Genomic DNA, 19,549 nt, shown 5'->3' with positions numbered 1-19,549 from the left:
TACCACTTATCTAACCACTCCCCGAGCTTCTTAAGGCTATTCGTAGGGTACCGTGCGTGCTCGATATACTCTTCGTGGGTATCGGTTTAGCGGGTAGCCAGGTACTAATCCGTATCGTGTTTAATGGCTTCGTATACCTTATAAGGTATACCTCCTTATAGTAGTTATCTACGGCTTTAGTCGATAGTATTAACCTGCTAGGTCAGTATAGCGTTGATCCCCTTTAGGCAGCTATCGTATTGCGTTTATAGAATCTTCTAGCGCGCGATTTCGACGTCGTATACTTTCTGGCCGGCGTCTATAAGGTCGAGATATTACGTAGGCGTATACCTAGGTGTTATAGAGGGGAAAGAGCCGTAATCCGGTATTATAGGCTCCTCGGGGGACTAAGTCAGATTAACTAGGCGGAGAAACCTCCACACATTATTATAGGTAGTAACCGATTCGTATAGGCATCGCCAGAGCTCCTAATCCTTATAGGTTTTATACGTAACAGAGCTAAGATACGATATCTTAATAGTTATTTATAGATTAATACGCTATATCGGCGTAGCTAGATAGCTTCTTAAATCGGTAGTAGTAGTAAAATAGTAGATAAAATAGGTATATCTTCACTTAGTAAGTAAGACTCTTAATTATCAGATAAAGCGTAGTCAAAATCGTCGTAAAAATAGGTCAAAATTAATTAAGGTAATTATATACTCTTATAACTATCTTAGACCGTCAGGGAAACGCTGCCACCGTATTTTATATAGTGCAGATTCTGCAAGCGTCCACCCGGATTATACTCTTAGCAATCCGGCCTATTACGTAACCGAAAAGACTGTGGTCTGTTCGACAGGACCAAGAACAGAAAAGCCTGATGACAGCTCTGGGTAGTAAGCACAGGCCAGCTTGGTTTTGAGCCAGAAGGAATGAAAGAAAGCCGTCGTGCTTCGAAGAAGAATGTAACTTATATATTATTGACGATACATATATCCTGCTGATTAAGGAGTTATTAAGGAGTACAAGAGAAGTTTGGGTGGTTCAATTGAGACTTAGGTATTCCGTCCATACCGTAGTCGAAAGCTACGAAGTTCAATAGCTCCATAGTGTCCACGGCCTCATTGGGAGGGCCAGTGATTATATGCGAGTCGGGGTTTTAAATTTAACAGAGCTCTGTATGAATCATAAGTACGTTGAAGCAGCCGGATATAGGCTTCTCTACGACTCCCTAGCCACGTATATGCCAAACACCAAGGACCATATGCTACTCGACCAGAAAGCAAGGTGTAGTATGCTGCGTACCTTCGATAGGTATCCCCATGTTCGTAAAGAACGCCAATGTGGGTTGCGTTTAGGCGTTATCTATCCCCTCGCCTCAGGTCCTCAGATCCCTACCTTACCTTACGGATGTAATACCTAACTGCTGAGTAGATGCATGCATCTGGTACCCAACGCAACGCACGTCATGATAGATATCCCTATCGTCTATCGTCCCGTGTCCGACCCCTCCCGAGCGACATTGGAATCCTTTCCAGGATAGCCAAGCCCCGATGAGCGCCCGAATATGCAGCGGAGCCGGAATGAAAGCCGACTGTCCGCTGGTTCGCTGTTCGCGGGGTCTCTCTCTCTCCCTCTGTGGTCTTTTATGCGATTTCCAACGCGCTGCAGTCTGCAAGAGGCCGTTGGATGCCGATCGACCCGACTGGGTGCCAATAGGAAGTGAAGATGAATTATTATATGTATACATAATTTTGTTAATTTTGTTTAAAAACGCTCAAGTCGGTTGGTTCCCAACCTGTGTGTTTTGTCCTAATTTCGGCGCCGGCACAGGTAAAAGTAGGCGAGGTCCAAAGGCGACGAGGCAGAAAGCCATTTCTTATAAGGTAGATGACCATATCCCAACACATTCAACACACATTCGTGTCTTTCGTGCTTCAACCCTCAACCTCAGCATCAACCTCTATCCGTATCTTCACCTTTCCCCGATAGATTAACAGCCAACCAACTCACGGCCATCTATCCGTCTATCAGTTTAACTATCGATCGAGCAATCGGCAGACGAAGCGAGCCCCTCCCTCCTTCTCTGAAATCCCATTCAGATGTACACTACGTACTCCGTACTGTACCTCCCTTATCTGCCTTAGGGAACCAAGGGTACCGTATTCGTACAAAGTACAACGTACAGTCCGTCATCGCTCATTCCTTTTTCCGACCACCGCATCACGACAAAATCCTCCTTCACTTTCCACCCCCATTTTATTCCCTTTTTCATCCCCCCCTGTCGTCCTACGCGACCCACGACCCACGACCTCCTCTCCTTGAGAGCGAAAGAGTGGAAATTAGGAAAGGGAGACCGTTGAGTCTGGGGCCTCGGCCGAAGAAGAAATTCATTACTTCGTAAAGAACCATCTCAACGTTTTGATCGAGGAGGCGCTAAAGTCTGACCCATCTGTCTCGGCTCCGTGCAACCGACTATGGCGGACTCTCCGTACTGCGACGACCCCGCCGTCCAAGGGCCGAAACCGAATGCCCCAGATGCTAGTGCAAGCGAGTCATCGTCACCAGCGCCGCCACCGGACTCAGCACAACCATCTCAACTGCCCCAATCACAACTAGAACCACAACTACAATCGAATCCACCATCGCACTCACCATCGCATCCGCCGTCACAATCCCAACCACAATCCCAACCACAATCCCAACCTCAGTCTCAATCCCAATCCCCGCAATCCCAACCTCGACCGCATCAACCCCCAGAAGGAGAAAAAGACGAGGGAAACGAAAAAGAACCACTGCCGCCAGCATCCTCGTCATCGGGGTCGGCAACGGCGCCGCCAGCATCAACACCAGCAGCGGCCCCGCCCGTCTTCGCTACGACTGCGTCCATCGCACGACCACATGCCCTTCCCCACGCTCCGAGCCACCATCTTCCCTTCGTCACGCCCCTCTCCTACCTTCGACCTCGACCCTCTCATACCCTCTCGAGTCCCTCGACCATGCCTACGCCAACGCCTCCTGCGAAGCCGCCGAGTCCTCTCGACAAGGAACAGATGCACGGGCTGGTAAGAAAATCTGTCCATCCGCTACCCATTTCTGCCCTCTGCCCTCTGTCCCGTGTCCCCTCCCCGATTTTTTTTTTTCGTTTTTTTTTTCTCTCTCCGCCTCTGTTCTTCGCATCCTCCATGGTTCCTATCATGATCTCCGAGGCCTTCGCGATCAAGGCAACATTACTCAAGTTGAACCGTACCACTAACAGCGTCTTTTCTCCTGCCTTCTAGAGATCGATTCGCGAATTCCTTAAAGTCCGAACGAGCTACGATGTCCTCCCACTCTCCTTCCGGCTTATCGTCCTCGACACCGACCTCCTCATTAAGAAAAGCCTCAATATCCTTATCCAGAACTGTACGACTGGTCATTCCCAAGTCATAACACCGCCTCCCACATTATCCTTCCCTCTCTCCTTTCCTCTTTTGCCTTGTCTGTCTAGACTCGGACCTTCCAACTGACACAGCTCATAGCTATCGTTTCTGCCCCGTTATGGGACTCCCACACCTCCACGTTTGCCGGCTTGTTGACAGCCACCGACTACATCAATGTCATCCAATACTACTGCCAGTTCCCCGATGAGATGAGCAAGCTCGAACACTTCCGGCTCAGCAGCTTACGAGGTGGGTCATGGCGCTCATCTGGACCTGGATACTTTTACTACTTTTGCGTGGCACTAACATTTGACAGACATCGAAAAAGCCATTGGCGTCTCGCCCCTCGAAACAGTCTCGGTCCACCCCATGCGACCCCTCTACGAAGCCCTGCGCCGAATGCTCAAGACCAAGGCCCGCCGAATCCCGCTCATCGACGTCGACGACGAGACGGGCCGGGAAATGGTGGTCAGCGTCATCACGCAGTACCGGATCCTCAAGTTCATCGCGGTCAACAACGAGCACAACACCGTCCTCCTCAAGAAGCCGGTCAAGGACGTCGGCCTCGGCACGTGGTCCAACCTCGTCACGGCCAACATGGGCACGTCGGTCCTGCAGGTGGTCAACCGCATGGTCAAGTCGGACATCTCCTGCGTGCCCATCATCGACAAGCACGGCCGCGTGCTCAACGTCTTCGAAGCGGTCGACATCATCCCCTGCATCCGGGGCGGGGCCTACGACGAGCTGTCGGCCAGCGTCGGCGACGCCCTGTGCAAGCGGCCCGACGACTCCCCCGGCATCTACACCTGCTCGCCCGACGATAGGCTGGATTCCATCTTCGACACGGTCCGCAAGTCGAGGGTGCACCGGCTGATCGTGGTGGACGACGACAACAGGCTCAGGGGCATCATCTCCCTATCGGACATACTCAAGTACGTCCTCCTCTACGGCGAAGAGGACGACAACAACTAGTTTGCGCCCCCTGTGGTTTTTCTTTGCTTTTCTTCATTTCTTTTCTTTTCGTCACTTGGCGTAACGAAGTGAGACGTTTTCTTCTTTTCCCACCTCCCTTTTCCCTTTCTTTCTTCACCTTGGAAAGGTCAGGATGGATGAAGAGAATGGACGGAATATAGGATGGGCGGGTTTGTGGACCGGAACCCGGGAGCATTTGCGCGGCGTCTGACAGGTGGATGGCTGGCTTTATACTGGGAGGAATCATGTTCAGTACTGATGGCTGGGAAGAGGTTTTAGAGGATTTTTAGAAGGATTTTAGCTCTGACTCCTCCTGCCCATTTTCTTTTCCTTTTTCCATTTTCTTCTTCTTTTCTTCTTTTTTTCTTCTCTTTTCTTGCTTCTTTCCCCCCTTTTCCTTGCTTCACAGAAATCCTGCTTGACTTCCCAACATAGAGCTACCTTATGGTCCATGAGACTGAGGTTCTTGTCCTCGAGCAGTCGCCTGCTTCTTGGACATGGACCACATATATATCATCAAATCCAACAACTCCCGCCTCGCCTCCTCTTATCGTCCTTCCCACCTTGTTACTTTTACCTTGCTCTTCCTGCTGGACTCGACTCGACTCGCTAACATGGTCATAGAAAGTCTTCCTACTGCGACAAGACCACATACTTACTTTGACGTTACCCTCGTCTCGCCCTTCGTCCCAAGTGCTTAAGTGTTTAAAGTCTCACGTCACCTCCGCCGCTGCCATTACCCGGAAAGTGCAGCTAGCCGCCTTGCACCTTGTTTCTCGTCGGGCAAAGTCTTGAGTTTATGGACGGAGAGAAGGCTGGACGGAGAGAAGCAAGAAGGAATGGTGCAGGGCCAGAGCTTAAGCGGGCTCGGGGATGGCCTCTTGGAACTTCTATTCTGCCCCTTCAAGGCCCTACAAGGCAGGAGCTCCCCTCCCTTTGGATCAGGTCGACAGTGATCATGTCCTTCTCGTTATGGGCAATGCATCTTTTCTACTGTCTCTTTCTTGCCTCCTCGCCTCTTCCCTTTCGCCATTGCATTTCCCTATCCACCACTTCGCATGCCCTCGGTCCCTCCTCAATCTGTCCGAACCCCATGCAGCCTTGCCACGACGGTAACACTTGTGAAACCAATCCTCAAGCTCGACCATCAGAACCACAAGCCATTTTTATTCCCGTTTCGTTCCAAAGGACCCCGACTGGGTGACGCGACAAGATTGTAACGTTAGCGCCGCCTCCTCCCCCCCCCCTCCCCCCGCCTTGCTTTCTTGTCCCACCCCTTCACCATGCCCGCAAGTTCAAACCCCAAGCGGACGACGCCATGCGACGCTCGACCGGCCATCCCCAGCTCAATTCCACTTCCGACTATGGGGACTCTTGAAGGCAAGGGCGTCAAGGCGCACTCGAAGGAAGTGACAGGGACTATGTCGAGCCGAAACGTCCCCATGCTCTCCGACGTGGACGCAATCGAAGACCGGACACTGTTTCTCGTGGAGTATAACCGTCTGGCCAAGAAGGTGATGATCCCTTTGGTCCCCTTCTCCTCTGCTGCGCTGCGCTGCACTGCGCTGTACTACACTGCACTTCACTGCACGGCACTGTGATCCCTGTGCCATCTCGTCTGATAGCGTTGACTGACTTTTGACTTTGGGCAGCATGGAATACGTGGGATGGCCATGGCGGACTTTGCCAAAGACAAGGTGAGTATTTCGTCCCTGGTTTTTATTTACCCATTCGGTGCTAACAAGGCCGAAAAGCGAAACATGACTCCATCTACCATGCCGGAGAAGAAGAGTTGGTGGTCTCGGATGCTGCGAGTGTCATCCCAACAGCAACAGCAACAGCAACAGCAACAGCAACAGCAACAGCAACAGGAGCAGCACGAAGACCGGCCCCCGCCCGAAGAGCAAGACGGCCGCAAGCCATCTACTTCATCGCACTCGTCTTCCCAATCACGTTCCGCCCGGCGCAGGCGAAGCATCAGTGACTTGGCTCACCATCTGGTGCAGTCACGAAAGCAACATACCAAGACGTTGACTCTCCAAACCATGGTCAGACTGAGTGGGCAGTCCTGGCTCAGCTTACCCCCCGACTTCGCCCCCGGGTCTCTCGTCCTGCCGACGTGTCTCCGGGCAACGGCTCAGTACTTGGCCGAGCATGGTAGGGCCGACTATCTTGCCCAAAGGTGTGGCAAAACCAGAAGAACCTCTGCTGATCCGTGGGGTTATCCGACCTAGGCACCACGACTCCTGGTATCTTCCGTATCCCGGGGTCCCATCGCACTATCAACTCATTGTACGATTACTACTGCTGCGAAAAGAATCAAGAAGGGGTCACCCAGACTATCCGCCACCCGAATCTGCCCGAGCATATCAGAGCCGAGGTGCACGACGTCGCTTCTGTCTTTAAACGTTTTCTCGCCGTCCTTCCCGGAGGTATCATCGGTTGTGTAGCTGTGTTCGATGCTCTCGTCGCTATTCATACACAACTTCGTGGCAAGGCCGCCGCCGGCCCCGACCAATCGCGACAGACAAAGCAAAGGGCCCGGCTCATCGCACTGGCCGTCGGTACACTCAGGTCTCGGTTCCGCCGCGAGCTCGTCTGCGCCGTCTTTGGTCTCCTGTCTCTCATCGGCCAGCATACAGAGGATGCAGCCCAGAAAGACGGCCCGGGAAGCTCTCCGTGTCCATCCGAACTCATGGGATACAGAGCCCTGGGCATCATCTTCGGCCCACTCCTGGTGGGGGAGCTGCTTGCCGACTATGTTATCAACACTGCTGCTGACCCGTCTGCGGGATCTCTGCTGGACCCCCTCACGCCAACTAAGCTGAAGAAGGAGCGGCCGCGAAAGGCGTTGAAGACGCCGGAATGTTCCCAAGTGGTAGACGGTTTGGACAAGATTCGGCTCGCCATCGACGCGGCCGAAATGCTCATCTCGCACTGGCGGGAGGTGGTGCGGGAAATGAGGAGCCTGTCCGTGCTTTCATGTCAGGGTCGCCGCAACGAAGATGAGGCGATTAAAAGGGGGATCCTGAAATCGGTCATCTCGGACCGGTTCATCATCAAGCAGCCGCGAGGAGGCCCGGGCATACCGGATGCGCCAAGGACCATATCTGACAACACCTGGACGGACACGCTGTCGATGAGGCGACTACGGCCCAAACCCTCCGTTGTTTCGTCGCCGGGTCGGATCTCCACTACAGGCCTTCCTTTCAAAACAGAGCCAAGCCCAGCACGAATTAGTGTACAGCCGGAAGTGTTGTGTCAGTATTCGGGCAAAGAATACGGCGAGGAGTCCAACCACCTTCTGGTACCAAGGCTGTCAGCCTCACCAGTCCAGCCGTTCTCTAAGCACGACGGCGGAAAGGACAACCTTTCGTCACAGGGCTCAGGTTCAGGCCTTGTGGCTGCTCGGTTGCGGCAGTGTATGGGCACCGGCCCCAGGCAAGATGGGAGACTCTCTTCCCATGCCTTGTCCCCCGTCGACGCTGAACGGTCGCAACTGCCTCGTGACAACTCCTATGGCGCTGGCAATACGTCTCTCGAGACGGTGGTATTAGCTCCTCGGACTCTTGAGGAGCGGCGCTGTAGCACAGCCGAGGAGGAATCGTGGGAGCACTGCTTGCCATTGGTCCAGGGGACGTCACAGCCCTCGTCCCGGGAATGTCTTGCCCCTGTTGAAGCACCCGGCAGGAATATGCCTCGCCTTGCAGAAACGAATCCGAACAACGATATGCTCACCCCGTCAAAACCGCAATGTACGCCAACTGGACCGTGTTTTTCCAGCTGCAGAGGAATGTCGAACCACTCAACCTCAAAGCTAACCAGTGTCAAGGCAATGGCGGCCATGTGGGAAGGAGCGGCGAGAGAGTTGCCGGAACCCCCCTCATCACTGCCCCGGACTCGCAGACGGACCGATAATGACGAGATTGGTGGCACTTCCTGGCCTTGGTCTCGCAGTAAGACACCGCCCAGATCCGTCCGGTTGATAAGATTGACCTACGATGCGGGTTCGAGCAAGGGCTCTACCAAAGATGCTACGACGGTTTCGAGAAGACAGACGCCAACGACGCCACGGCACGGGAGTGGCAGTACAGACATGGGGTTACGAGAATCAACCGGCGGCGAAGGCTCATGCGAGCGCACCTCGGGAGGGGTTAAGCATCTTCCGGTGGTGTCGGATGGTGATGCCTCCCTAACTTCGTTGCATGCACATGTTGCAATTCTGAGAGGGCAGCTGTGGGAGGCTAGGCGGGAGTGTGTGATGTGGAGGGATCGGGCCGAGGCAGCTGAGAAGCGCGTGGTCATGCTTGACGGCTTTCATGGTTTGAATGGGGGAGATGCAGACTCTGGGGACGATGCAGACGAAGAAGGCAGCGGGAGAGAGTCGAGAGACCGCAGTCGAGGTCAACACTGATACTAATGCGGTGGCGAATGCAGTATGACTATTGACTAGCTACAGAAAAAGGTGTTGTTGCTCTGGGCCAGAGCATAAAGCTAGTCTTTGAAGCCATAGCTTAACCTTGGCCAGGATATTTTATGTCTTACCGGGCGTTGGGAAACAACACTTAGATGGGATATAGATTATGCGAGGAGTCGAGGACGAACATGCGGGCAGGCAGTTGAGTTTTACGGTTTGCAATGGGGAGAATCATCAACTGTCACTTGCCAACTCCTTGACGTGCGTTTGTCTGTGGTACTGCAATGAGGTTGTGTGAAGCTATTTATAATCTTTTTTTCTATCTTGGTCCCTGCTCCATGTCAGTTGTTCTCTAAATTGGTCCTCGCACCGGGTTGGTTTCTCTCGAGTATGGACCTGTAGTGCCACTAGCACCTCCAGTGCTACTACTACGGTCACCACTACTACGCTTCAGTAACGTTATCACATCTCACGGAGCTCGCCATTACGGTGGATGTGACAGGGGCCCAACATGAGGGGGGAAGATATATTTAGCTGTCTATGCTGAAGTAGCCGTCCGAAGTAACTTTGCACAGTAATACCAGGAGAACAAAGCAGTCGAGACCCAAGACTCGATCTTCCCGTTCAGAAATCCCAGCATCACGGCCAGGTCGAGGGGCCATTTCAGGTTTCACCCCTGAAGATGCGAATCATGCGATGTTCCTTCTGCCGAACGACGCTACTTGTCAGCCATCGAACTCGGGACAACGAAAGACCAAATGAAAAGCAAAGCAAAGCCTACTCACAGTTGGAGATGTGGACGATGCGGCCCTTGGTGTTGGAGGCATGGCTGCCGTAGGCGCGCTGGTTGGTGAGCTCCTCGGCGGAGAGGGTCTCCGGGAGGGCGGCGGCGGCGGCGTTCTGGGTGGCCGCGGAGGCGGGGGGAGGCCAGGTGCCCTTCCAGGGCTGGGTCTTGGTGGCGGTGGTTCCGTGCATGTTGTGTGGTGGAAAAGGATGCGATGTGGTGAATAGAAGTTTGGTTCGGTTGTTGGTTGTTGGTTGGAAGGGAGTCATGTTGAGGATGGACACGGGGGTTTGTCGAGGTCTTATATAGATTTCTGGACTACACACTTACCAGCAAGGACAAACAACAGGGAACAGAGTATTGTACTACGGAAGATCACGAGTCGTGGTTGAGGTAACGGATTGACAAGGATGCACGGCGGCACAATGTTGCGATCTCGGCCTCTGATGTCGTCGTCGTGCAGATATGCGCTCTATCACGAGCAGCATCACATCACCCCTTGACATCCACACATGTTGAGATGTCCCGAATCACGGGCCAAACATTACTCGTCGCCTTTTCGCCTGATACCCTGAGGGATTGTTACATTATGCGTTTAATCCCGAGTCCGTTGAGCATGTTGATCTGCAAGAGATACGATGATGCCGCGTCGCCCGTGCGCATATTTTCCTTGGACGGGCTGGAGTTTTCTTGCTCATACTTGCGCACACTACTACTACCATATGCTGTGACCATGGTCCATGGGTTCGAATTCCAGAAAGTTAGAACCAGAGATATGTCTATGATTGGATTTCTTTTTCTTACGTATACGGTATTTTCTGCCCCAAGAGTCGGGCATGTCCTTTCCCCCTGCGTGACCGGGTCAGTCTGGCTCGCTGCAACGGAGACATGGGATGCTGAATGTGCTCCCTCCTTGTTGGAGTGGTGCCAAGGTGGCAAGGTGGTATTACTGGTGTTACCGTATGCCTTGTTCCGTTGTCTGTCCCGTCTGGAAGCCAGAAAGACCAAGATAAAGATGTGACTGTCTCAGGCGTCCTCCCACGGCCCGACCCTCCCTTCAACTCGAGTTGGATGCGCTGCTTCTTGCCAACATTTACTACCCCTTTTCAAAACAACACCTACCTCTACTTATCCGCTCTCCTAAGTTCTAACCCACTCCGAAACGACAATACGCAGAAACCATCCCCCAAAATGGCCGACACAGTAACCGCATCCATCCGCTACGTCCGGCGCGAAGACAACGACCGCCTAGCCACCGAGAAGCCCTACATCCTACACTACGACGCCCCGGCCGGCCTCCTGCCCAACAACTTCACCATCGAGTCCTTCCCAGGGATCCAGGTCCGCAACCTGCGCGCCGCGGGACTGCGCTACGAGGACCACGGGATGACCATCGCGAAGCTGGACGAGGCCTCCATGAGCGAGATGCGGCGGCCGGAGCTGTTCGACGACGACGACTGGATCGAGCGGACGTACCTCCCCGCCCTGCACCGCAGCGTGTGCGCGGCGCTGGGGGCGAAGAGCATGACGGTGTTCGACTGGATGCTCCGGAAGCGGTCGCCGAGCTTTCCGAAGAGGAATGTTGGGGAGGCGGATTGGGAGGCGGTGCAGCCTTCGCTGTCGGCGCATATCGGTATGCTTGTCGTCGTTTATCATATCCCCTTTCTCTCTCTCTCTCTCTCTCTCTCTCTCCTGGACCGAGGGTTCTGGCCCCTGCCCCTGCCCTGCCCCTGCCCGGTCTTGAGTCTTGACTTGTCTGATACGGGTAATAGATTACACCACCAAGGAACTGGACGGGAGACTAGACCAGTACTTTGGCGAGGAGAAGGAGAATGTCACGAAACGACGCTATCAAGTCATCAAGTAAGTTTGACTGTTTGAGAGTGCAGGACCCCCGTATCCTAAGGCAATCGGCGGACAGGCCAGCTCTACTCAACCTCTAACCGCCTCACTTTTTTTCTAATTTTTAATTTTTTTAGTATCTGGAAGCCACTCTCCGGTCCCTGCAGGGACTTCCCCATGGCATACTTGGACCCCAAGTCGGTGGACAGAGACAGGGACCTCCTCGCCGTAGACGAGGTTTTCCCCAACGTCGCCAACGAGGTCTACCAGGTGTACTACAACCCGAAGCACAAGTGGTACTACGTGCCGGACCAGCTGGAATCCGAACTGGTGATTTTCAACGCGTATGATTCCGAGACTGGACAGGTCAATGCCGTTCCTCACTGCTCGTTCGACCTCGGGGAGCTGGGATCCGGTATACCGCGTCAAAGCCTCGAGGTCCGGGCTTTTGTTTTCTACTAGGGGACTTGTTTCCAGCTACCTACGGTAGAGTCTAGACCATGGAGTATTTGCATACGAGCTGGAGTGGGGATGGCAAGGAGAACGTGCAGCGTCTCTGCAGGGTGGCAAGAAATGAAGAATAGGGAGCCGCGGGAGTGTGCGGGGGAAGGGGTAACTTATAAGATGGTATACTACTACATAAAAGGATAAAGTACCCGTCCTGATTTGGATACGCATGCCTAGTATTGGTATTGACTGAGACTTTACGTCGTGCACGAGCTTACCGGGGCAAGGAGGGTCTAGGTAATCAGTACTAATCACCTTGCATATAGTCTCTCCCATACTACATGGACCATGGACCATGCCATGCACTTGCGTGCATATGAGCAAGTTTGACACCTCCCACTCCGTGCCAATGCCATGGAGCCATGTGCCGCGTGCGAGTCTCGCAGCTCTCGGCCTCGAACGGAGAAAGGAATATAGTTTCCCTTTTCTAAGAAACAAAAATAAATGCATCTTCCATAGCTGCATATGGTCAGCACATTAAATCAACATAAGGAGGGCCGTCTACTACGAAAGGAATGTCGGGAGTCCGCCTCCGTGTCCGAGTGGGGAAGCCGTCCCGGGGACCCACAGAGACGCCGAGAAGTGGGGCCAAATCCTCCGGGGTCCCAATCACCTTCGGAAGGTTGGAAGGGGATTTGGATATAAAGGAGCCCATAAAGTAGGTCGTATTTATTTATAAAGTCCAAATCCAACTCTGGTAAGATAATGGAGGTCCGATATATCAGAACTGCCTCCAGAACGTGTCGAAGTTCTCCAGGGTGCTTCGCGCCACGTTTTCGCCGATGTTCCCCCCGCCTACGCAGGAAAACCTGTAGTGAACCTGGAGCCAGATCAGCACTGTCTACAAGTAGAAAGCAGAATAGCATTGTGCCATTGGTGGGATGTAAAGGAGACTCACCCCGCCGTATACTCGACTACTGTGGGCGCTCCTAACCATCTCGGAGACACTGGCAAAGGAAAGCGTAATGACGCCCCGGTTGTCTCTCCTCACATCCACTGACGTAGTAAAGTCGATTTCGTCGCCCGCGTACTGCTTGAGGACTTGGCCCAGCGCCGCACTTATAGCGGAGTGACCGGAGACATACTCGGGATGGGACGGGGTGGGTGTCAGGAGTGGCAACCAGTCCGGGTCGTGGATGTCGCGCCCGGAACGGACCCAGGGAGTGGGATGACGGATGGCCGTGATGGGACGCCACATGTTATAATGATACCTGGAAGGGAGGCATGTGAATGTCGTGAAAAGGGAATAGATGAGAGCAGATGGAGATCAGGATAGGAGTGTCTTACTTGGTGTCCCAGGTTGCGATGTATGCGTTTGCGCCAGCAAAGTTCAGCTCGGCGAAGAATTTGGCGCTGCTGAAGACATCGGACTTGTACCGGTCGCCGAGAACCCCTACTGCGGCACGGTTCCAATAGCTACAAACTTCTGGGTTAGCAGGCCCTGAGGTCAAGGGGGAAAGCATGGCCGAGGAGAAAGGGGAATGCAGGAGCATAACTTACACAGCAGGAGGTCCTTCCCAGAAATAAGCAATGTCCCTCTCCTCGTCGGTCCTCGACGTGCTATTCAACCCGCCCTTTGCCAACTGAAACTCGATCTCCTCTTCAAACTCTTCCGAGTCCGTAGCAGGAGGGGGCGGGGCCCGGAACCGCGTTATATCGTCTAAACCCGCAAAGGGACGGAGGCAGACGGACTGGGGAGCCTGCGGTACGAGACCCTGCCCCTCGGTGCGCTGATATACGCCGGCTTCGGGAGGACCCCAGGCGTACTCGGGCGGCTCGTGGAAGCAGGGGTCGACGCGCTTGGCCAGAAGCTCAGCTGCGGCGTCGCGGCCCACGGCGCTGGCGCGGGCAATGGCAGTGGCAGTGTCAGGGTCAGTGCCGTTGCACCCGCCGGACTCGAGCTCAGATAGCACCGTTTCCAGCGTGTCATCGATGGCGTCCTGGACGGGGACGCTGTTGTTGTAGATGCTCTCCAGGACCCCGTGGGCGGCTACTGATACGGCGGCCTGCTGGACCAGGAGCGGGTCGTCTTTGGTTAGTACGGAAGCCAGATACATGGCACCATGGATCATGGCAGGTAGGATAGGAATGGGCAGTGTAGTGTTACTCGGGGCTACTCCGCCCCGGACCATATCTGTCCATTGCTGGTTCCTAAACTGCTGTCAGTCCGGATAATAAGACATGAGAGATGTGGGGTGGGGTGTCGCAGTGTCGCTGAGATGTTCGACATGAGATCGTAGGGTAAGAAGGTATTTCTTACCATAACTGGACAATGTCTCCCTCATATGGGGCTGCATGAGTGATGGCGGTGACCGCCAAAGTCGATAGGAGAACGGAGAATCTCATGATGCTTTATGCAGTACTAGAACGGTTCAGTCCCCACTGACCAGTGAACACAGTGGTCACAGTGGCACACAGTCAGCAAGGCGTAAACAAAACTCCATTCGAAAATCGAGAAACCACGTCATTTTATATCCCGAGATGCCCCTGTTCCTTGCAGAACACCTGGCCTTAGCCCCGGCAGTAGTGGAAATAGGAGCGGGATTAGGGTTACACCGTTGCATTCCGTCGGTTGGAGGCATTGATCTTTTTGTAAAGAAAGTGACCTTATTGGAGCGGCAGGGATTGACTAATACCGTCGCATTTGACTCGGGAGGCGGCTCAGGCGGGCGGTTGATTACTCGAGTCGAGACCTGTGGCCAATTACTTGAGTCGTAGTGGACAACTAGAACGAATACGTGGCTCCGGGCTTCGGGTTCCTGCCGGGAGCGTCACCTCCGTCTATTTCATGGACCGATTCAGAATATATGATGGAGGTTATCCGTATCTGTGGGGGATTTTTTTTCCCCCCTCTTCGAGGTGCTTGATCTTGCAGAGCCAAGTTGGGGACGAGACTGGGAGACTCCACCGGTAAGAGAGGGACGGGCCTCGGCGGCCACGTGGGGGTTCGGGGACCCACAGGGACGGGACTCGGGTGTGGCAAAGCCGAGGACCACGAAGAAACGGGCTCAGCGGTGCACGAAAGTTGGGTTTCTGTCCTGAACCCGGTTTCTTACCAAGCCTCATATGACCATTGGCCATTGTGCATGAACTATGATCATCGATTAATCGTCTCGCGGTTATTCCCAGTAGTGTACTGTGCATACTTATCCGCCCCAGAGGAGAGATACCATGGACACCAATCATCTTGCTGACATAATGCGCTCTTCTACAACGGCCCAGACCCCGGACATATTGGATTAGGAAACTGCGCCGCCGTTACCCTCTTCTGGTTCCTCCGACATAAGTCAATGAAAATAGCTTCCTGGATGGGCTCAATCATCGCCAAGGACAATATTGTTGAATGCTTCTATTATTTTAATACATTTCTTTTGTGAGCTATTTCAAAATCTTTCTCATCTGCGAATCCCCTGGTGTCAATAAGCCCAATCCTCCGAATTCCCATCTTTCAATATCTTCAATGTAAGTTCTGACGAGGAACTGCCATCGCAGACTATTGTCTTGAAAGTTTCCAAACAAGTTGGATAGAACACAGCTCTTCTATCCGAGACACACGGCAGATTGTCTGTTTTCACGGTGATACAGTCGGTTTTGACCAAGTCTTCAATCATGTTGATCATCACGTCCCTTCACGTCTTGTTCGGGAAAAAACGAAACCCAGATGAAGATGTCGGCGGTGTTCTCCTGTTTATTCAGGGGCAGTCAGGGGGCGGCTATCGAGATTGTGTAAAATCTCTGAGGAACCGTTATGTTCTCGAATGTTGTTCATTAACCTGCCCATTCTATTCCAGACCCGAAAATGACTCTAACAGGGCCCGAATCAGAAGCACACATGCATTCTCAAAGTAGTACTGTCTCTCTCCGTGTACCTAAACGTCAGACTGGAACGGCTCTTCTGTGTGTTCAACTGAAAATGGTGGGATACCTCCGAGTCGCGTGAGTTTTATCAACTCCTCCTTTCTAACGAAACCCGAATTACTCTGCTAAATGGACCCCCATGCAGTCCAGATATCTTCCCGTCCAACTCCCGACAAGCAGCAGCAAAGGCAAGAATGATATTCAACCACGAATGGCCTCGCTTTCTTATCACACCGGAAACTGTCAGAGGCTGCGAGCACTGCAGTATTAGATATACCCTGGTCGCCGGGACCATCCGCCAGGACGGCAGAACATGGCCGCAAGTCAACAAGTTCAGCTCATCCGCATCATCAGTTCTCCGTCCTTCTCGACAATAATGGATCCGTCAACCGTGGAGGGGACGTGGTCGCAGAACGTTTAGTATTCCGTCTCGACGCCCCATCGGGCTTTTGCCCTCGGCACTGCGATACCCCTTACTCTCCGCTTCGCGCCGCTGCTGAGAAGGGGCTTCGGGTTGTCCAGAGCCGGTGTACCCTGCTGGAAGTTCACGCTATTGATCACGCACGACATGTTGTGGGCATGTCGAATGTTCGGGAGAGTAGAATGGTCCACCAGTGGGAGTTGCCCCTGAGTCCTGACTGAGAATCAAAGCAATGATGGCAATGGCAGGAGTCCTCGGGGATGGGATTTGGTGCGATTCTCTCGAAATCACGCGGGATGTACTACTCCCAAAGACGCTGGCGAGATGCTTCCCAGACGCTAATGTCTTGGGAATCCGAGTCAGCCATGCCCTGAGTCTGGATGTGGAAATACAGGTTTTAGGCCAAGTGTCAAAGGTAAACACTACGGGAAGATCTCTACCGCTTTGAAGATCAGTTCTCTGACAGAAGTTACGGCATATAGGTGCGTGCTACGTTGCCCGTGAAGCTATATAGCTCCCGGAATCTGACGATTGAAAGCTCAGATGCCGTGGTGCCGAATATACGGGCAGGAAGGCTCAAGCTGGATATGGGTGATACGATGGATTTTGACAAGGATATACGCCCCAGTTGCGGATAACACGTTGAAGATATATTGCTGGTGAGCCATGATATAAACTGACATTGGTCTTCTACGGAGTATTGAGTCCCCGATTATCCCTCATCCCCGTCTTGTCTCAGTACCGCATCACTCTTGCAAGCACTGTATCATCACAAAGTCACAAGTTTATGAACAGGGAATTCATTCAGATGATATGTACCATTGGAATCTGGGACAAAGAAAAGAAAAGAAAAAGTATGTCTGGAAGCGCTGTCTACTCTAGCGTCTACTAAAAGAGTAAAGTCGTACAGTCCTAGTACCAACAAATCTACCCCCCCGCAATATACAAAAGAAGAAGAAATCATCTTCTTAGTTAGGCCACCAAGGCTGGCGGGGCCGGTCGAGCGACGCAGCCGGGACGATCGACTCGTGGGCGTTCTCGACCAGCATGATCATGTAGTCATTGTGCCAGGCACCGGCGCGGGGGGCGCCGGGGAAGCCGCACTGGCCGTCGCTCTCGCCCGGGGGCTTGACCCAGACGAGGCTGTCGACGTAGGGGTTCGCGTCGGTGAGGCCCTGTTGGCCGAGGCCGGCGGGGTAGACGTTGCACCACTCGCCCCACTCCTCGCGGGCGCCGGGGAGGTGGACGCGGCTCTGGTCGATGATGAAGCGGCTGGGGAGGCCCTCCTGCTCGAGGAAGGGGGCCAGGGAGCGGGCGTAGTTGTCCTCGTCCCAAGAGGGGTTCCACTCGGTGTAGTCCTCGCGGACCTCGGCCTGGAAGGGGTTGTAGTTGGACACGTTGGTCACGAAGCCGCGGATCTTGGTGTCGTTGCCGGCCATGCGGACGATGGTGCCGGCTTGCTGGGCGGCTAGGAGAGGGGGGGTATGTTAGTCTATCTCTGGTAGGGGGGTTGGAACCCCCCGAAAAGAAAAAAAGAAAAAAAAAAAAACCAGTAAAGGGAGGGAAAATAACATACTCAGAGGAAGGTTGTCAGCCCAACCGAGCCAGCCGCCGTGGGAGATATCAATGTAAAGGTTAACATTGTCGAATTGAAGCTTCTTCAGAGCATAGGCCATGGCCTCCTCCTGGATAGGCTTGGCCTCGGCGCAGAAAGGAAGGGCCTGGTTGGTGACCATGTTGCCAATTGCATCAGGCTCGATGACGATGGCGAAGGTCAGGTCCGAGGCGCGGCGGAGACGGTCGGCCCACGCATCGACGTACTCGTCCTTGTAGCGGCGCAGGCCATCAGTGCCCGACAGCTCGCCAGCGCTCTCGCCGGCGCTGCAGTCCCGGTCGGGGACGTTGTAGAGGACCAAGCCGACGACCTGGTCGACGCCGCCCTGGATCTGCTCGGCGCGGGCGGCCGAGATGGTGGCGTCGAGGGCACCGAGGCCGGAGATGGTGGGGACCCAGACGAAGGTGCCCAAGGTCTGCGCCGTGCGCACCTTGCGGGCGTTGATGGTGTCATTGGCGGCGATGAAGCTGTCGTAGGTCTGCTCGAGCTGGGCGGCGTAGCCGTGGCTGACGGTGAGCCGGCGGCCCTCGAAGGGGTTGGGGTCGGGCTGGCCCGGGGCGGGGCAGTCGTCGACGTCGCGGCGCATGGCGGCGCCAGCGGCCGTGCCCAGGAGGGCGAGGGAGTAAAGGGCGGTGGAGCGCATTGTGGTGAGTTTGGCCTTGAAATGCTTGAGTCCGGAGTCCTGACGGTCTTCCTAGGTCGAGCAGCAGAGGAAGAGGGACGAGCACCGTCTCTATATATCAATCGACGGAACCCCCCCCAGGTGTGGATTAACCACGGATGTCGCGCCAGGCACAGATGCAACCCAAGCCTACGCCATTGACCAGTGACCCTCTTGTTGCCGTTTTTGGTTCGGAGCAAGAGCCGACAGCCTGCGCAATGCCTTAATATGCCGGATGTGTCGCAACTCGCCATCACAGCCAGGCCCGGTTTCCGTCTTGGGCCCATCGGCCCCGGTATGCGGGAGGTACAATGCTGGATAAATTAAATGATAATGAATCCTTCATGCTGGGTTGGCGAGAAAGCGGTACCCGTGCCACGCCCCACTTACTCTCGTTCGTTTGGCACTCACCAGCTATATGTACCTTAGGCTGGTGAGTTCCAATGAACTAATATAAGTGGGGCGTGGCACGGGTATGATGTATCCATAGATGCCCGCTTTTAGGGCGGCCAAGCGTTCGGAGATTGAAGCACCGTAGACAGGGCGTGGCATGTTTTCGAAGCTCGAAGAACAACCGGTGACGGTCCATCCAAAGATGACGAGATCTGCTAGGAGATTGATTAATCGACACCCAAGAGTCCAAGACCGTCACCCCTCAATGCCCAGTGTGGGTGAGAAGACGCATAGGGGTCGTTTTTCGTAGGTGGTACGTTGTGCTGCGTAATCGCTGCGCATACGAAGATGCGATGATGCGGAAAACCAAGCCGTAGGTCCGATACCCCTGAGCTGGTGAGTGGCGTATTTTACCTGGGAGGGCCAGATCTTACCTAGTTCCCGTCCCCTTCCTCTTGCATATAGCCGAGCACATCTTGCGGGGCGATAGCCAAGAGATCCTATGTGTGTAGGTCCTATTATTCCTCTGAGCTCTCCCGACTGAGTTTGAGTTGTACGAAGTTCGTACTACCGGTCAGTGGAAGCTCTTACCGTTCTTGCAATGAAATGTTCAATGGTAATCAAGACAAATTGAAGTCAAGCTTTGATCAGCTGTCCATCGATTCCTTGAAAAAG

At 53.9% G+C, this 19,549-nt stretch overlaps 7 protein-coding genes across 7 annotated transcripts; 4 read left to right on the top strand and 3 right to left on the bottom strand.

Moving 5' to 3' along the window:
- Positions 1-2,981: 2,981 nt before the first annotated feature.
- SODALDRAFT_323399 (CBS-domain-containing protein) lies at positions 2,982-4,376 on the top strand (the record flags this gene model as incomplete). Its single annotated transcript, XM_028609801.1, has 4 exons — positions 2,982-3,047; positions 3,264-3,387; positions 3,504-3,653; positions 3,721-4,376. 4 exons carry the CDS (start codon positions 2,982-2,984, stop codon positions 4,374-4,376), a joined length of 996 nt encoding a protein of 331 aa, XP_028466702.1.
- A 1,673-nt stretch (positions 4,377-6,049) lies between these two features.
- SODALDRAFT_358725 (hypothetical protein) lies at positions 6,050-8,790 on the top strand (the record flags this gene model as incomplete). The annotated part of the gene is made up of 3 exons (XM_028614118.1): positions 6,050-6,073; positions 6,131-6,533; positions 6,611-8,790. 3 exons carry the CDS (start codon positions 6,050-6,052, stop codon positions 8,788-8,790), a joined length of 2,607 nt encoding a protein of 868 aa, XP_028466701.1.
- Positions 8,791-10,395: 1,605 nt separating this feature from the next.
- SODALDRAFT_332333 (hypothetical protein) lies at positions 10,396-12,096 on the top strand. Its single transcript, XM_028611682.1, has 3 exons — positions 10,396-11,210; positions 11,350-11,440; positions 11,557-12,096. Exons 1-3 carry the CDS (start codon positions 10,769-10,771, stop codon positions 11,879-11,881), a joined length of 858 nt encoding a protein of 285 aa, XP_028466700.1. The 5' UTR covers positions 10,396-10,768; the 3' UTR covers positions 11,882-12,096.
- On the bottom strand, positions 11,678-12,579 carry SODALDRAFT_148143 (hypothetical protein). Its single transcript, XM_028606831.1, has one exon. The coding sequence runs from the start codon at positions 12,389-12,391 to the stop codon at positions 11,897-11,899; it is 495 nt and encodes a 164-aa protein (XP_028466699.1). The 5' UTR covers positions 12,392-12,579; the 3' UTR covers positions 11,678-11,896.
- SODALDRAFT_148053 (acid phosphatase/Vanadium-dependent haloperoxidase) lies at positions 12,520-14,592 on the bottom strand. Its single transcript, XM_028606830.1, has 6 exons — positions 14,563-14,592; positions 14,187-14,308; positions 13,427-14,077; positions 13,214-13,342; positions 12,825-13,137; positions 12,520-12,746 (listed from the first exon to the last, which is right to left on the bottom strand). Exons 2-6 carry the CDS (start codon positions 14,270-14,272, stop codon positions 12,648-12,650), a joined length of 1,278 nt encoding a protein of 425 aa, XP_028466698.1. The 5' UTR covers positions 14,273-14,308; positions 14,563-14,592; the 3' UTR covers positions 12,520-12,647.
- Positions 14,593-15,234: 642 nt separating this feature from the next.
- SODALDRAFT_358720 (hypothetical protein) lies at positions 15,235-16,579 on the top strand (the record flags this gene model as incomplete). Its single annotated transcript, XM_028614117.1, has 7 exons — positions 15,235-15,264; positions 15,419-15,445; positions 15,512-15,627; positions 15,773-15,862; positions 15,935-16,048; positions 16,087-16,372; positions 16,454-16,579. 7 exons carry the CDS (start codon positions 15,235-15,237, stop codon positions 16,577-16,579), a joined length of 789 nt encoding a protein of 262 aa, XP_028466697.1.
- Positions 16,580-17,173: 594 nt separating this feature from the next.
- SODALDRAFT_275363 (endoglucanase-6B) lies at positions 17,174-18,406 on the bottom strand (the record flags this gene model as incomplete). The annotated part of the gene is made up of 2 exons (XM_028607978.1): positions 17,174-17,673; positions 17,782-18,406. The coding sequence occupies 2 exons, from the start codon at positions 18,404-18,406 to the stop codon at positions 17,174-17,176; spliced, it is 1,125 nt and encodes a 374-aa protein (XP_028466696.1).
- Between the last annotated feature and the right edge of the window lie 1,143 nt (positions 18,407-19,549).

Source organism: Sodiomyces alkalinus (assembly GCF_003711515.1).
Source record: "Sodiomyces alkalinus F11 unplaced genomic scaffold SODALscaffold_4, whole genome shotgun sequence".
Classification (NCBI taxonomy): domain Eukaryota; kingdom Fungi; phylum Ascomycota; class Sordariomycetes; order Glomerellales; family Plectosphaerellaceae; genus Sodiomyces; species Sodiomyces alkalinus.
The sequence above is the reverse complement of the archived record's forward strand: the minus strand, read 5'-3'. Positions and strand labels throughout refer to the sequence as shown.

What these genes read in the sequence shown, in the direction of transcription:
- SODALDRAFT_332333 (XM_028611682.1), top strand. Translation starts at nt 10,769, where the DNA reads ATGGCCGACACAGTAACCGCATCCATCCGCTACGTCCGGCGCGAAGAC. An exon ending in TTCGCTGTCGGCGCATATCG is followed by an intron (nt 11,211 to 11,349) that starts GTATGCTTGTCG and finishes TACGGGTAATAG; the next exon opens with ATTACACCACCAAGGAACTG. An exon ending in CGACGCTATCAAGTCATCAA is followed by an intron (nt 11,441 to 11,556) that starts GTAAGTTTGACT and finishes TAATTTTTTTAG; the next exon opens with TATCTGGAAGCCACTCTCCG.
- SODALDRAFT_148143 (XM_028606831.1), bottom strand. Translation starts at nt 12,391, where the DNA reads ATGCAGCTATGGAAGATGCATTTATTTTTGTTTCTTAGAAAAGGGAAA.
- SODALDRAFT_148053 (XM_028606830.1), bottom strand. Translation starts at nt 14,272, where the DNA reads ATGAGATTCTCCGTTCTCCTATCGACTTTGGCGGTCACCGCCATCACT. An exon ending in GGAGACATTGTCCAGTTATG is followed by an intron (nt 14,078 to 14,186) that starts GTAAGAAATACC and finishes ACAGCAGTTTAG; the next exon opens with GAACCAGCAATGGACAGATA. An exon ending in TGGGAAGGACCTCCTGCTGT is followed by an intron (nt 13,343 to 13,426) that starts GTAAGTTATGCT and finishes AGAAGTTTGTAG; the next exon opens with CTATTGGAACCGTGCCGCAG.